Source organism: Octodon degus, unplaced genomic scaffold (genome assembly GCF_000260255.1).
Source record: "Octodon degus isolate 3935 unplaced genomic scaffold, OctDeg1.0 scaffold00031, whole genome shotgun sequence".
Taxonomy (NCBI): domain Eukaryota; kingdom Metazoa; phylum Chordata; class Mammalia; order Rodentia; family Octodontidae; genus Octodon; species Octodon degus.
Window position 1 is genome coordinate 13,495,483 of NW_004524607.1, and position 15,138 is coordinate 13,510,620.

The following is a 15,138-nucleotide window of genomic DNA, read 5'->3' on the forward strand; positions in this document are numbered from 1 at the left end:
GAGAGACCTAGTTCTCAGCCCACTCCTTGGAACACAGGCACAGAAGTGTGCAGGAACTCCAGTCGCACAAATCAGAACAGCAGAACCGGTGTCAGAAGGCTCAGTTCCTGGGCTGGGACTTCGCCACAGCCCCATTTCCCACGGTGGGCTGGGTGGGGCTGTTCTCCCAGGCCCTCTTGAGGGCTGAAGGGCACTTGCTACAAATCCTAGGGCTCCTGCTCCCCCTCCCACTGACTCCCGGCACCCCTCCGGCCCAGCAGCCTCTTCGGTTGTCCCAGCCTCACACCCCAACAAAGATCTCCCTGGAGGCGGTGGGGCAGTCTCAGCTGCCATCTTTTAATGGCCAGTGCGGTACAGAGGAGACACGGGTGGGTGGGACGCAGCAGGTGAGGGGACAGCATGGTCACAGAGAGCTGGGGACATAGGGGTCTGGCACTGTCTTTGGCAGGATGCCCCAGTCAGCCTGGTCACCTGCAGTGGCGCCAGCCCTCCCAGCTTGTCGTGGCCCCTTGGGCACGTGTCCCTCTCCAAGAGGAAGCCAAGCCAGGGTTGAGATGATCTCAGGAACTGCTTCATGGCCCCCAAAGCCAGCCCCTCTCGTGCCATGGATGGGCTGAGGGGAGTGAGGACCCGGCAGGCAGAACCTCAGGCCTGGGGTGGGAGGTGTCACTGAGCTAGCTCTGTGCTGGGTACACTGAAGCCAGGGCCATCTTTCTTCTGCAGCAGATGCATGTGTTCGGTGCTCAAGGACAAGCAGCAGGGGTGAGGCCTGAGGGTGACGGCTGGGGACTGCACCACCTTCAAGTGCCATGAGGTGGATCCTCCCCAACAAGGGCCGTGGACACTGATGGTGACAAGGGGAATCTCAAAGCGGACTGTCCTTCAGGGTCACTGGCAGAAGGTGCTGAGGCTCTGAGTCTGTCATCCCGGGCAGGGAACCCACAGAGTGCTGGCCTGACCAGAGCCCAGACTACTGGACACAGACACGGCAGACAAGGTGTGGAACACAGCGCTGGGCAGTGTTGTGGGTCACAGAAACGTTACCCAGGCTGGCTGGGTGGGGCTGTTAGCACAGGAGGAGGCTGGCTCAGCCCCCAGGCACTGCAGGCGGATAGGGTGGTGGCCTGGGCCATCCCGGTGGGCACAGCAGTCTCCCTGGAAAGGGCAGGTGGGCAGGACTTAGGGCCCTGGGACGAGGGACCCATTGGTGGTGGTGGTGGCGGCTTGGAAGCAGCTGCTGTGGGCGTTGCGGGTGAGGCTGTAGGTGCAGTAGGCCACGGCGGAGCCCAGGGTCAGTCCTGACATGTAGGACACAGTCATGGTATTCCCTGTGGGTGACAGGGCCCTGAGCAGGTGGGCAGCAGCCGTGTGAGGGGACCATGCCGCGCCTGCTGAACCCACAGCAGTTGTGTATTGGGTGTGCATTCCAGAGACAGTGCCAACCCCAGGAGCCTGTAATTCTGTGTACTGCCACAAGCAGCTGTTGTCCCCTTCAGGCCAAAACTCCTCTGGCCCAGACCCTCCTCTCCTGGGGGCCCGGGACTCACCTGCTTCTGTGCCTCCAACTGTTTCTATCTCTAGCCTTTGTCCCCAGGGAATCCTTGTTAGGGGCACTCTGGGAGTCTGATGGCTGTCTCCACTGTGTCAGTCCCAAACCTGACATGACCCTTCCCTGTCTCAGTCGGCCATACTGCCACCCTCCTGCTCTCCCTTCTCTTCCTCCTCCTCTTTCTAATTTTTGGAGGGTGGTGGTACTGGGGATTGGACTCAGGACCCTTACACTGAGATACATCTCCTGCGCTTTTTATTTTGAGGTAAGGTGTTGGTAAGAGTCCCAGGCTGAGATCTAACTCGTGTTCCTCCTGCCTCAGCCTCCAGAGCTGGGATTACAGGTGTGAACCTGCTCCCATTTCTCCAACTTTCCCCACAGTCCTTACCCCTTCATGTGACATCATGTCTGCTTGTCATCTGTGTTTATTGGCTATCTGTTATTGGACTGTGGTCACATGAGCATGGGGAGTCTGTGTCCCCAGAACCTGGCACACTGGCCGGCACAAAGGGGCATCTCTCCAAGGAGGTGCAAAATGAATGAATAAAACAACAGATGGTACCCCCAAATGTGCCTGAGGCCGCCCGGTGGTAGCTCCTCCTGGCCTTGGTTTCTCTGCTGTCCCTGGGGCAGTGGCCTTACCTGCCAGCTCTCGCTGCCGGGGGCTCACTTTGCCAGCTGCCAGGATCATGGGCACGCTGCCAAAGTAGCCATTGCTGATGCCCATGAGCAGGGAGAAGATGCAGGGCCAGGCTGGGTGGCGGAGGGTAGGCGTTCCGCTGGGGTAGACGCACAGGATGAAGAGGGGGATGAAGACCACACGCAGGCAGGAGCAGGCCAGCAGGTGGGTGCCCCGCCAGTCCACAGGCAGGGCGGCCAGGATCTGTGGGGAGGAGTGTGTGCATCCCTGGCGGCCCCCAGCCTGTCCTGTGCCCCCGCACCTGCTCCCAGCTCTGCCCATGTCCACACCCTCTCTAGCTGTCCTTGAAGTAAGAGCTAGGCATCAGCACACAACCTCTCATACCTTCCTTTCACCCCAGGGTGCTCTCCAAGGAGGGACTGGGGCTCTCTTTGAGAAATGGGTCACAGCAGGATTGGGGTTGGGACTCACGAACACAGCTGTGCTCCTTGGAGACACACTGACTCATTTCTTGGACCTCTATACTGTGTGAGCCCAGGCCAACGGCTCTCTCTCTGAGCTCATGATCCTCCTTCCCCCCACCCCTACCTGCAGGAGGCATCGGAAGCCTGGACCAGCCCTCACTGGCTCTTCTGAGTTCCTGCCACCTATGAGGACTTCAGGGGCGCAAGCTCAAGCTCAGAGCGTAGGCAACCCCACTGCCAAGTGAGGTCGGCCCTAAGGGACCAGGCTGGGGCGCCCTCTAGGGGCCGGTGACCTCCGGGTACTAATCAGCTAGGTGCCAGCCGGGCCCCGCGGCCCCTCACACCCACCTTGCCCACGAAATCTGAGAGGTTGAACACGGCCATGACCAGGATGGGCAGCCACTCTCCCAGCACGCAGTGGCGGATTTCGGACTCCAGGCCGGGGAACAGGCACAGTGTGATGAAGTAGGTCACCGCGATAGAAAGCATGTCAGCCCAGATGACCCGCGCTACTACGTAGCGGTGCAGCAGGAGGGCTGGGGACACAGGCTGGTCAGCATGCGGCGCCCTCCCTGGGGGCCTCTGGTGCCATCGCACAGGTGTGCCCCCCTTACCTCGGAAGCTGGGCCAGCTCCGCGCCCGCGGAACATCGAAGCGCACGTAGCCGCGGGTCGCCTCATGGGCTGGACTGTCCTTGGGGGACCCACTGCTGGCCAGGGCAGGGGCCTGGTGCTCCTGGAAGGACGACAGGGCTCGGTGCAGGGCACAGACGGGAGGCACCGGGCAAACACCTGACCCAGGAGGAGCGCCGCCTCGGGCTAACGGCCAGTCGGCACCTACTGTTTACAGATCTCTCCCTCACTTGCCTAGATATCTTGCTTTTCTCTTTTATTCAGTACTGGGGGTCGAATCCACAGGGCACTGTGCTACATCCCTGCTCTGCATTTATATTTGAGACAGAGTCCTCCTAAATTGCTCAGGATGTGATCCTCCAGTCTCAGCCTCCCAAATAGCTGGGATTACAGAGGTGTAAACCTAACCGCAGGTGCTCACCTTTGCCAAGGCCCTGGAGGCCTTCTTCCCTCACCCCCACTGCACCCAATCCTACCGCAGTCTCTGCATCCCCCGACCTGGGCCCCGGGCACCCCCTCAGACCTGCCCTCTTCCATCACAGGCCATCTCCGGGCCGTTGGGATCCGTGAGAAGGGCACCCTGAATCAGCGGCTGCCCTGATGGTGGCTACAATTTGCTGGGGAAACCACAGACCCTCTCAAGGGCCGCCCCTGTGCGCCCGCGTGCCTCCAGGGCTCTGCCACCATGCGACCGCCAGAGGGCGCTCGGCTCCCCAGGTGGGCCCTACCCACCCTCTCCACCTGGGCTCCTCGGTCCTGGCTGGCTCTGGTGACCTCAGTGTCCGAGGCTGTGTCGGGGCTGTCCTGCCCCGCGTCCTGGGTCCCTCTCCTCCGCTCGGCAGAACCCAGGGAAAGGGGATCCTCTGTGTCCCCCATTCCTGGGTCTTGTTCCTATAGACAGAGGCTGAGCCGAGCTCATATCGAGCCTGCTGGAGCCTTGAGCCCCTGTGACAGTGCTCCCGGCAGAGAAACTCAACCAGGTCGGCCTGGTCCCTCTGCATTGGGTGACAAGGACAGAGGCCAGGCCACCCCAGACCTGGCGCAGGCACTTACGAAGTGGATGTCCTCCGCGGTGACGTCGTGGTGCACGCGGTAGCCGGCCCTACAGCCCCGGCGGCTGTCTCGTGGCCGCGTGGTGTAATAGAGCACGAAGCGGCTGCGCCGCACCAGCAAGTGTAGCAAGAAGCACAGCAGCTCCAGGCCCACGGAGACCAGGAAGAAAATGAGCGTGCTGGCGCGCTCGTCCGGGAGCAGCAGCTTGGTGAGGATACGGCTCAGGGAGATCATCACCCCCGCCGTGCCTGGGGACACAAGGGGGAGGGGCTGGGGCTCCCCTGACCCACCGCGCTTGCCCAGCCCCTCCTGTCCATCACCCCAACTCCTATACCCTGCCCAGCCCAGCCTTGGCCAGCAGGTCCCTCTGGTCCTTTGCTCCAGCCCGCCCCCACCCCGCTTCCAAAGCCAGTCTCAGTGTCTCCCTAACTCTTGGAAGAATCAGCCTCCCTAGGCCACTTTCCTGGGCCCCAGACACCGAATAGCCTTTGGAGCTGTGCACATGCACACCTGCCACTCACATCTCTCGAGTGTCCAGCCCGTCGTGGCCTCAGGACCCACTAGATTGGGATGCAAGTCCCTGGCTGGGGCTAGCAGAGCCCTGCTCTCTGCATAGGTGAGAAGCTGAGCACAGCAGGGCTGGGGCCCTGGAGCAAGATCCAAGGTTAGGGGGTAGGAAGTAGTGGGGTCAGGGTGGGGGGCTTCATCCAAGTTTAACCAAGGCCCATGGCAGCAAGGGATGGCAGGGGCTCAACCACTAAGCTGTCCCCCGGGGAGCCTGGGGGCCCCGAACAAAAAATTCTTGGCTCCACAGATTGCCCCAATCTGCTGGCACCCTGCCACGAGTGGAACCAGGGCCCCAGAGTACAGCATTGCCAAGGGCTGCAAATGCCACCAAGGGGAACAGCAGCCTGGTGGGCCCTGCCTGGGCAGCTCAGTACCCTGTGCGGGTGGGGTTGGGCCAGGGTCAGCAGGGAAGTGGAGGAAGGGGACAGGTCAGGAGGGGAAGGGGACAGGTCAGGCATCTACCTGGATGGCAGGCCCAGGTGACAGGAGGAGGGCTGGGTGCTGGGTGACTTGGGAACAGTGGTACCACTTATTTAGTGGCAGGGAGGTGGCCTGGTGTTATCTGGGAAATCACTGGGACCCTCAGGATGGGGCTGGGCCAGGGCAGTGCTTAGGGCCAGGGCCCTGAGGAGAGCCTGGTATCAAAGGGTGGCACCGAGGTGGGCCTGTGGGCCGAACACACAGAGAGGCACAAGCAGGCCTGGAACGCAGGCCTAGGCGCTGTCTGCATGCAGCTGCCGGCTGAGCCCCCACCCAGCCCCCAGATGAGGGTGAAGCCCCGGAAGAAGCCCGCAGACCCCGCACAACTCAGCACCCCCTTAGGTGTGCAATACTCACTCTCCCCCGTCATCACCCCCTGCGTGTACCTCTTGGGCAGCATCCCTGTGTACCCGTAGAAGCTGGATTGCTGCACTTGAGAGAGAGAGAGGGAAACTGAGAGACTGCATGCCACCAATCTGGTGCGCTGTGTGTGACTAGAGCTCCTGCTGGAGGGCGAGGGTGTGAAAAGGTGTTAGTGTCCAGGGCAGAGGGGCTTTGCATTTTCTTTTTGTTTTGTCTTTTTGAGACTGGGTCTTGTTCTGCAGTTCAGGGTAGCCTTGAGCTCAATTTGAGGCCCAAGTTGGTCTCAAACTCACAATGATCCTCCTGCCTCAGCCTCATGAGTGCTGGGATTGCAGGCATGCACCACCACACCTGGCTGGGCAGAGGGGTTTCACACCAATGCCTCACAGTACACAGTAGAGACAGTGCTGTCCCCAAGTAAGGCACCAAATCCGCCCTGGTCCTGCCCTCAGAGTGCTCCAGGTCATCACCACCCCTGCTCAGTAGGACAGGAGCAGAAACTCGTGTGTCACTGCTGGACCAGGCAGTGCAAACTGGAGGGAGCTACCCCATTCCCCCCCCCACCGGTAGTGTCCCAGGAGGCCACATGTGGACAGGGCTGTGGGCCCACGTCCCCGATGGACTAGAACACAGCTGCCACCCCAGTGAGACAGAAACTTGCTTTAGGAAGCCGCCAAGACCTCAGGCCTCTCCTGCACCATTCCGTGTACTCGTCGTGCTCAGCAGGGCCAGGCTGGGCGGCCACTCCAACCTGAACGGAGACCTGCCCCGCCGCAGCTCTTCCCCTCCTCCTTTATCCCCTCTTCCTCCTTTCTTTGGTTCTATGGATCAAAACTACCAGGAAGGGCTGATCTATAACCTCAGTCTGTCACATTTTTTTTTTTTAATTGAGACAGGATCTTGCTAAACTGCCCAGGCTGGCCTCCAACCAAAAATCCTCCTGCCTCGGCCTCCCTAGAGGCTGTGAGGACAGGCGTGTGGCACCACCCCTACTGAAGCACTGGCATTTACAATATAAAAAAGGTGGGTAAATGCCTGGGTGAGAAGTGCACATGCGCACACATGCATTTAGGGGATGCCTGTATGGAATCTATTTCCTCCTGGAAGTCACAGTTAAAGACAACCTGTGGGTGTGGTGGTGAATGCCTGCAATGCCAGCACTCTGGAGGGTGAGGCAGGAAGACTGCGGGAGTTCAAGGCCAGCCTGCATTACATAGTGAGATCCTGTCTCAAACAGACAAGACAAAGTGTGATGTCTGGGTTCTGCTTGGGCGTAGAGCACTTGCTTAGCGGTGCAGGGCCCTAGGCTCCATCCCAGCAACCCCCAAAACAAACAGGTCAGATGCCTTCCAGACCATCAGCCTGGACCCTAAACAGTGCCACTGCTGTGAATGCCAAGGGTAGGCAGAGGAACCACCACAGATTACAGGGATAAGATGGGTTACTGCGACACACAGGGTGTGACCGTGGGGTGGACGTGAGCCAGACAAAGACGCGCTACCATCACGCCAGTGGGAGATTTCGGGATTTTGGCACCTGGAGTGTGGTTACTAAGAGAAATAGATAGAAATGCATGCTGAGTGGGGGTCTGGGCAGGAGAGATGCTGGGCGTGAAGGGAGGCTATGAATGAGTTGGTGCCCATCCATAGTTAGGGGAAGTTGATGCACATTCAGGAAGAGGGGGAAGGGGCATGTGGAGCCCACTGTATTACTCTGGCAAGCTTTCTGTAGCCTTGACATATTTTATATAAAATTTTTTAAAAATCTGAATCAGCCTGATGTGGTAGCACATGCCTGTCATCTTAGCACACTCTGGGAAGCTGAGGCAGGAGGATCACAAATTTGAGCCTTAGGGGCTGGCCAAATAGCTCAGCAGATTAAATTGCCTGCAAGCAGGCACAGGGACTGGGGGTTCCACCGATCCCAGGCCAGCCGTGCTGGCCCCACCCCCGGGGGCATGCTGAGACTGCAGTTGAGATTGGGCGTGGTGGCGCGCACCTGTAATCCCAGCTCTTAGAAGGCTGTAAACAGGTGGATCACTATGAGTCCGATTTAGTAGTGAGACCCTGAACACCCTGTAGGCCCTTCCCTAAAATACAAATAAATAAATAAATAAAATAAAAAAAAATTGAGCCCCACCTAGAAAACAGTGATTTGAGTCTTTTTTTTTTTTTTTTTTTTTTTTTTTGGTGGAACCGGAGATTAAATTCAGGCCCTTGTGCTTGCCAGACAAGCACGTATTCCACTGAGCCATCTCCCCAGCCCGGAAACAGTGATTTGGCAAAACCCTGTTTCAAAATACAAAGGGCGGGAGTTGTAGCTCTAAGTGAAGGCCTGGGGTGCAATCCCTAGCACCACAAAAAAGCTTGAGCCACAGCCCCACAGAAACAGGGCCGTGACGACGCAGTGGAGTACACAGCGGTGTGCGTGGCCTGACCCCTACCTGTGCAGCCGAAGGCCACGGTGCCCACCGCGGCCAGGTTGATGGCATAGGCTTGGTCATGCGCAAAGAGCTGCAGCCACACATCGCAGACGCTGATGAAGAGCAGAGGCCCCAGGGCCAGGAGGTAGCCTGTGAGAAGCAGGCTTCAGTGCTCCCTTCTCACTCTCTACCACCCCACTCCTGGGTGCTGAGGCACCTGACAGGCCCAGAAGGGGCAATCCTGAGGGGCTTCCTGGAAGAGGCGCTATTGGAGGCTAGCAGCCTCCATGAAGAGCCACAGAAAGGAAGAGGGCACTTGGAGAAGGGCAAGGTTTGTGCAGAGCCCAAGCTCGGGGGCTGTGAGGCAGCAGAGGAGCCTGGCCTGGTCCTGTTCTCTAACACGGAAACCTGCAGTGTCCTGGGAAATGAGCCCATTTTACAGAAGAAGGAGTGAGGCCCAGGCAGCGGGGCTCACCTGTGGTGATTCTGCTGTGCAGGCTCAGTCTCTCCACCAGGGCGTTGTTGAGGAGCACGGCCGCCAGCGCCACCAGGATGTAGGTGAGGCTCATGTCGAAGACAATTGAGGTCCCTGTGAGGCCGAGGGGGACAGGTGCTGGGGCAGCCCCCCCTGGCCCACCCCTCGCGGTCCGCCTGGGTCGAGCGGGCAGGGGCCGCCCTGAGGCCGCGCACCTGGGAACTTGTGGTGCAGGTAGTCCACGTCGGTGATGAAGCTGTTGTAGGGCAACAGGAAGCCCACGCCAGCCAGCAGCATGGCAAAGTAGATGGCATGGTAGCGGTCCTCAGGCACAGGCTCTGCGGCTGCTGAGACACACAAGCGGGCGGGCACCGCGCCCTGCGTCAGTCACTGCGGTCGCCTCACACCACAGCCCTGCCCCAAGACACCCAGGCCAGGAAGATCATCACCAAAGCCACGACCACCACCACCACATCCACAGTCTACTGTCACCATGACAACTATCACCAGGGCTGCTGTCCACTAGCACGGGGCCATGGCCACCATAGCTACGCATCACAGCAGTGGAAGCAGCTGCTTTTTTAAAAAATTCTTTTTGTAATGCTGGGGATTGAACCCAGGACCTTCACACTGAGCTACATCCCCAGGTCCTTTTTATTTTGAGACAGGTTCTCATGAAGTTGTCTAGGCTGAGCTTAAACTTGAGATCTTCCTGCCTCAGCCTCCCAGAGTGCTGGGACTACAGCTGTGTTCTTCCATACCTTGCTTACCAAATGTTTTTTTTTCAAAGTTTTATTGATAAACAGCAATGAGACAGTTTCAAATCAAATCGGAAGTACAGTTTCAACAAATAATACACTGCATATATTCATATATTCTTCTCAGTGGTTAATTGCTGTACAAGATGCGGACTTGAGATCCTATTTACAAACACCATTAGAACAAATCATTCTATTCATTAAGAGAATGCAACTATATATCTATCCCAACCTCTTTGAATACACAGATACAAAATGGACATTCATCTGTATACCCCCTTTTTTCCTAAGTTCCGTTATTGAATATTATAGGTGTGTAAACTCAGCAAAATATTCTAAAAGAGTCCTTACCAAATGTTTTGGTTTATCCACTCTCTCCTGTCCTGTCACCAGCATAGGGTGTGGGTGTCATCCTTACCTTTGGGACTTCAGGATACTGAAAAGCAGCATGAGCACCGTGGAAGGATCCCGCACCATCCTCTGGGAAAGGGATTGTGCAGTTCTAGGGTGCGGGGTGAGCCGTATCGTGTTCAGACGCACTATGACTTGGGTGTCATCTTTATTTGGAGAGGAAATGCAGTTTATAGAGCTGCATGCAGGGGCAGACTCTGGTCTGTTCTGTGGTCGGCTGGCACGCAGCCCCTCTTTAACCAAACAGAAACTCCTTAGGTATGGCTGGGAAGGGTGTGTGGAGTAGAGTCTGTCCCTGGTGGGAGTGGATACAACCTAATGGGAGGTGACTCTTGGTGGGCCTGGCCTAATCAGGTGAGATCCTTTGGCCTTTCTTGATCTTGGACCTGACTGCAGCCTAGCTGCTGGGGCTGGGGCTGGCTCATCCCCAAGGGTTCACCTGTGTGTGTAGGAGCCGTGGTCCCCTTGTCATGGAAACTTTGATTTCAGAAGGCAGAGCCTATGGGAGATGGCTGGGTTTGTGACAGGGACTGGGGTTCCTCACTCTTGGGGGAGCAGGTTCCTAACTGAGCCTTCACTGCCTCTGAATCCCTCTCACTTTCTGCCACATGACCTCTCTCCCTGTCTACTTCTTTGTCTGTCTCTTTATCTGCCTGCCTTTCCGGCCTGCCCCTGTGATGCTGTCCACCACAAGGCTATCACCACAACCCAACTGCAGCTGGCAATGTGATCTTGAAGCTTCAGCCTTCTGAGTGAAATGAAACTCTTTTCTTTATAAAACATTCAGCCTCGGGGATTTTATTACAGCAATGGGAAATGAACTAAGGGGCTGTCTTACTAGCCCCCACTTTAGCAAGCCAATTTCTGCACTGGAACAGCTGCAGGGGTCCAATTGGTGGTGTCCACTGCTACCTGGGGAACTGCCCAGCCTTCTTCCTCCCTCTGCATGGAGTAGCCTGGCCAGCAGAGCCTCTGCTGCCTGTGGGCAAAGACTGGGCTGAGGGTGAGGCCATGCTCTGAGCCATGGTGGGGCCTGGCACTCGGCAGCCCATGCTGAGTCTGGTGTCCATATTGTCCCTTTGCCCAACAAACAAACCATGGCCACATGGGGCAGTAACTCACTCAAAGCCCCCAGCAGCAAAGGACAGGAGACTGGAGGACCCTGTGCCTGTCCTATGCTAGTCCTGTCCACTACCGAACAGCTGGTGGGCCCAGATCTTCAATTTGGGGAAACTGAGGCTCAGAGAGGCTTAAGTTCTTGCCCAAGGTCATACAGCTGGGCTGACAAATAGCTTTTCTCCTTTTTAAAGTTTTGGAGATTGACTCCAGGGCCTTCACATTGAACCATATCCCCAGCCCTTATTTATCTTTTACTTTAAGGAAAGGTTTCACTAAATTGGTAAGTTACCCAGGCTGGGCTCAAACTTGTGTCCTCCTGCCTCAGCCTCCCAGAGTCTGGGGGTAGCAGGATTGAGCCACTGTGCTCGGCTATGACAATCAGCTCCTTGAACCTCACCTCCAGCCCTGAGCCATCTCCTTTGCAGTTGGGCACAGCTGGCTTTGTCTGATGGATGTGACCAAAGTGCCCCATGGCACCTCCAGACAGAAGCATGGGTCAGGGCTGATTCCCTGCATGCCCCTCACCTTCCGTGGGCACAGATGGCCACTGCAGGGGATCCTGGGGTGTGTCTCTGTGCATGTGCTGTAGCCCCAGGTGCTCCATCTGAGGGCTGCCCAGAGCCATGCAGATGACCCCACCCCATGCTGTACTCACCCGAGTCCACAAAGGTGGGGACACTCCTGGCCCTGATGCCCTGGTCTTGAGTTGCCTCCACCATGGTCGCAGCAGCCTCCAGCTGGAAGCTGTCAAAGCTGAAGCTGGTCCCCAAGCTCCTGTCAGGTGTGCCCACCACACTGGGCTCCTTGAGGCGCCGGCTTCCCACAGAACCCATGGCCACCTGCTCTGCAGGGAGGAAATGGGGTGGGCATGGAACAGAACAAGGACTCCCCTGAGCCCCTGGGATAGACCTTCCCATTCACACCCCTTCTTTTGAGTTTGTTTTTGGTACTGCGGCCTGAACCCAGGACCTTGCCCTGAGCTTCACACACACCCCTTTTAGAAATCTTTCATTTTGGGCCTGGGAAGATAGCTCAGTAGAATAAGCGCTTGCCTGGAAAGCGCAGGGTCCTGAATTCAATCCCCAGTACCACAAAAAACAAACAAACAAACTTTTATTTTGAGACATGGTCTCCCTGAATTGATAATTGCCCAGGCAAAGCTTGAACTTGAACTTGAATCTTCCTGCCTCAGCCTTTCAGTGCTGGGATTACCAGCGTGCACCACCATACCAGGCTTTCCTCCCTTTTTGGCATTCACTATGAAGGACACAAACTCATCAGAGGGCTGATGTCAGCTTGGGTGTCTGTGTGTAAGGAGCTCCCCCTTGTTGCTATGGAGATGGGGCAGGAGCAGTGGAGACTGGAGCTCATGAGCGGCGGCAGCCAGAGCAACCGAGGTGGCCTGCGTGCGGGTGGCAGCAGTGGCCCCGGGGGGCATAGGTTTCGCAATGCCAGGGCAGGTGGAGCAGCAGGCACCGTGGACCACGCTGTGTGCGCCAGCACAGAGCCGGGAGTGCGTCTCCATATGCATTCGTATTGAGCCAACAAATGTGGGGTGCTATAGTGAATAACGCCTGCTCTGGACTCAGGCAGAAAGGTGCAAAGCCTGGACCCCACCCCAGGCGCCACAGCTGTGAGACACTAGGGCCCTGGCCCTCCATCCTGGGGCTGCCATTTTGGCAGGCCCTTGCCCCCAGTGTCTCCCACAGTGATTCCTTCTTTACTTAGGACCTGCTAGCCCTGACTGGATGGCAAGGGAAAGCACCCAGGGATCTGGGGTGCTGAGATACCCCACTGGGAGGGCAGCCCCATGTGCATCTGGGCTGGGTAGCTCCTCCCCCCAACATTATCATTTGATTTTTCCAAGAACATAATTCATTCCCCTGACTGCAAATAAGGACGAATGCTCACTGAATGATTGGGACAAACGTCACAGAAAGGGACCCTCAGCCCACTGATGCCACAGCCCCAGCAGGAACACTGCTGAGGAACCTCACAGGCTGCAGTCACTCTGTCATCTCCTGGGCTGACCAGCCAGCACTCCTCTCACCCTTCTTCTAGACTTTCTGTCCCCAGATCTCCTGCCTCAGTTTACCCCCTTCCCAGTCTCCAGGCGCCAAAACCTCTCCTCTTCCTGGTCCCTGTTTGCCCTTCTTTGGCTCTCCACAGAGCTTTGGTGGGGACGGGGACACAGGTTGGGGCTCGAAGGCAGCAGCGTACTGTTTCTGGTCTTGGGTGGCTGGGAAAGTCAACCCCCAGCAGGAGGGCTGACCCAGTGATCACACCCACGGCTGAGGGAGAAGAGGCTGGGGGCCAGGACGAGGGTTCCCCTCTGAACTCAAGGGCTTCCCATGCCCCCTTGCCCACCCACCCATCCAGCCACATCTGGAGCTAGGGGACACTGTAGGGGATTAGGACAGGGCTGCCTGCAGTTTCACGACAGTGGCCTTGGACTCACCCCTGTACTCTCCCAGTCAGCCAGACGCGCCAGCCTGACCTCAAGAGGCTGAGGTGGGTGTAGACAGGAGACCTTTGTTTGGGCTTGGCCCCCTCCCTGCCTCCTCCTGTCAGGAAGGGACAAGAAGGGGACAGCTGTCTGAATGACAGTCTAACAATTGTGGGATAACAATTGCGTGCACCTCCTGCTGAGCGGCACGGAGGACCCGCGCTTATCCTGGAGACATCTGAACCCCAAAGGCGGGCTCCTGCTATCAGGGCTCCCAACGACGCAGCCTCTGGATACGCCTGGCCGGCAAGCGATGTTTCCCCCGGGAGGAGGCAACGCCATCTGGGAGGGCGGACGTGCTCAGCATCGCACCAGCTCCCTCAGCGTGGTGGGCAGCTGCCACCCACACTGCGCGCCCCGGCCACGGTACCCCACAGCCTTCAGCTTCCTGCCCTGGCCCTGCACCCTGCACACCAGCAGCCTGAGGCCTCAGACCGACCCTCCTCCTAGGCACCCAGGCTCAAAGACCCAAGCCATACAGGCTTCCTCTTTACTCCCCACCCTGAGCAGCTGGGACCTCTCTGTCTGCCTCTCAGAGCAGCTGAGATGACACAGGTCATTTCTTTGGCCTTCGGATAACACTCAGGACTCGGTTTCTCCACTTCACTACTGTGAGGACTCAGTAGAGGGAATGGAAGGCAAGAGAATAAATCACAGAGGGACTGAGTGCTGGCAGAGAAGGCCTGCTACACAGCAGATGCTCCACAGTGGCACAAACCACCACTTGGAGAGCACTGTGGGGGCCAAAGAGAGCCCCTAACCCTCATCAGCCTTGCCAAGCAGTGCTCATGCTTCCATTCTGCAGAAAGGGCCACTGAGGCAGAGATAGGTCGAGGCCACGGCAGAGCAGCCCACCCTGGGGCCTGGCCAAGCTGCCCACCCTGGGCCCCTCCCACTGCAGCTGGGACTGCTGCGCCCAGGGCATGGAGGAGATGCTGGCCCTCTGGCCAGGCCAGGCTGAGAGCAGCAGAGCAGCGGGATGAAGGGAAGATTCTGCCTGGAGCGCTGGCCTGCTCGCCCCTCTCAGGAGCTGAACTTCTGGCCTCTTTGCTGCATGCCCTTGGATGCCCTGTCCCCTGTGGCCTGAGGCTAGGCGTAGGGAGTGTCCCACAGCCCAGCTTCTCGGCAGTCCTACACTCCTTGCAGTGGGAGAAACATTGGTTTCAAGAGCCTCTGGCCACCTGACCACCTGCTTCCCGCGGTCCCGTGGACATCAGCCAGGCCAGCCAGCCAGCCGGCAGGGATGTTGGGGCAGTCCGGGCCCTACCCTCCCGGGCTGGCTTCCCGCAGGTTCTCGCAGGCTCAGTCCCTGGGGCTCCACCTGCCTGCAGCAAAGTCGGACCACCCCGGGCACAAGGGTCACCCACGAGGTGACCCCTGGGCCCAGGCTCCGCCTCTTCCATCAGCTTTTCCAGGAACTCAGAGGAGGGGGCGCGGGAGGGTTCTGGGAGGAACTTCGCGGGAGGGAGGACCTGGGTGTGTCCGGCCGACCAGCGGTGCCCAGACCGACCTGTCCCTTCTTGGGGGCCTGGGGGCTGCAGCGCAGGTCGGGGCGCGGAGAACCCCTCTTCCCGAGACGGGACGCTAGGGGCCGTGCGCCTGGGCAGGGTGGCGAGGGGGGCCGCGCTGCAGACAAAGGCTCCGACAGGTCCCCGAGCGGCCCGCCCCGCCCGCCGTCCGCTCCGCGCGACACTCACCT

The 15,138-nt window shown here is 58.2% G+C and overlaps 1 protein-coding gene across 3 annotated transcripts; it reads right to left on the reverse strand.

Moving 5' to 3' along the window:
* Positions 1 to 361: 361 nt before the first annotated feature.
* On the reverse strand, positions 362 to 11,766 carry Slc29a4 (solute carrier family 29 member 4). Of its 3 annotated transcripts, XM_023713488.1 has the most exons (11): positions 11,589 to 11,766; positions 8,861 to 8,992; positions 8,646 to 8,759; positions 8,192 to 8,320; positions 5,743 to 5,817; positions 4,860 to 4,985; positions 4,339 to 4,586; positions 3,268 to 3,388; positions 3,002 to 3,189; positions 2,192 to 2,432; positions 362 to 1,328 (listed from the first exon to the last, which is right to left on the reverse strand). In XM_023713488.1, the coding sequence occupies exons 1-11, from the start codon at positions 11,764 to 11,766 to the stop codon at positions 1,180 to 1,182; spliced, it is 1,701 nt and encodes a 566-aa protein (XP_023569256.1). In that variant the 3' UTR covers positions 362 to 1,179. The 3 variants fall into 3 exon arrangements, with proteins under 3 accessions (XP_023569256.1, XP_023569258.1, XP_023569257.1); XM_023713490.1 differs by lacking the exon at positions 4,860 to 4,985 and having other exon boundaries at positions 5,743 to 5,812; positions 8,192 to 8,283; XM_023713489.1 differs by lacking the exon at positions 4,860 to 4,985.
* Positions 11,767 to 15,138: the final 3,372 nt, after the last annotated feature.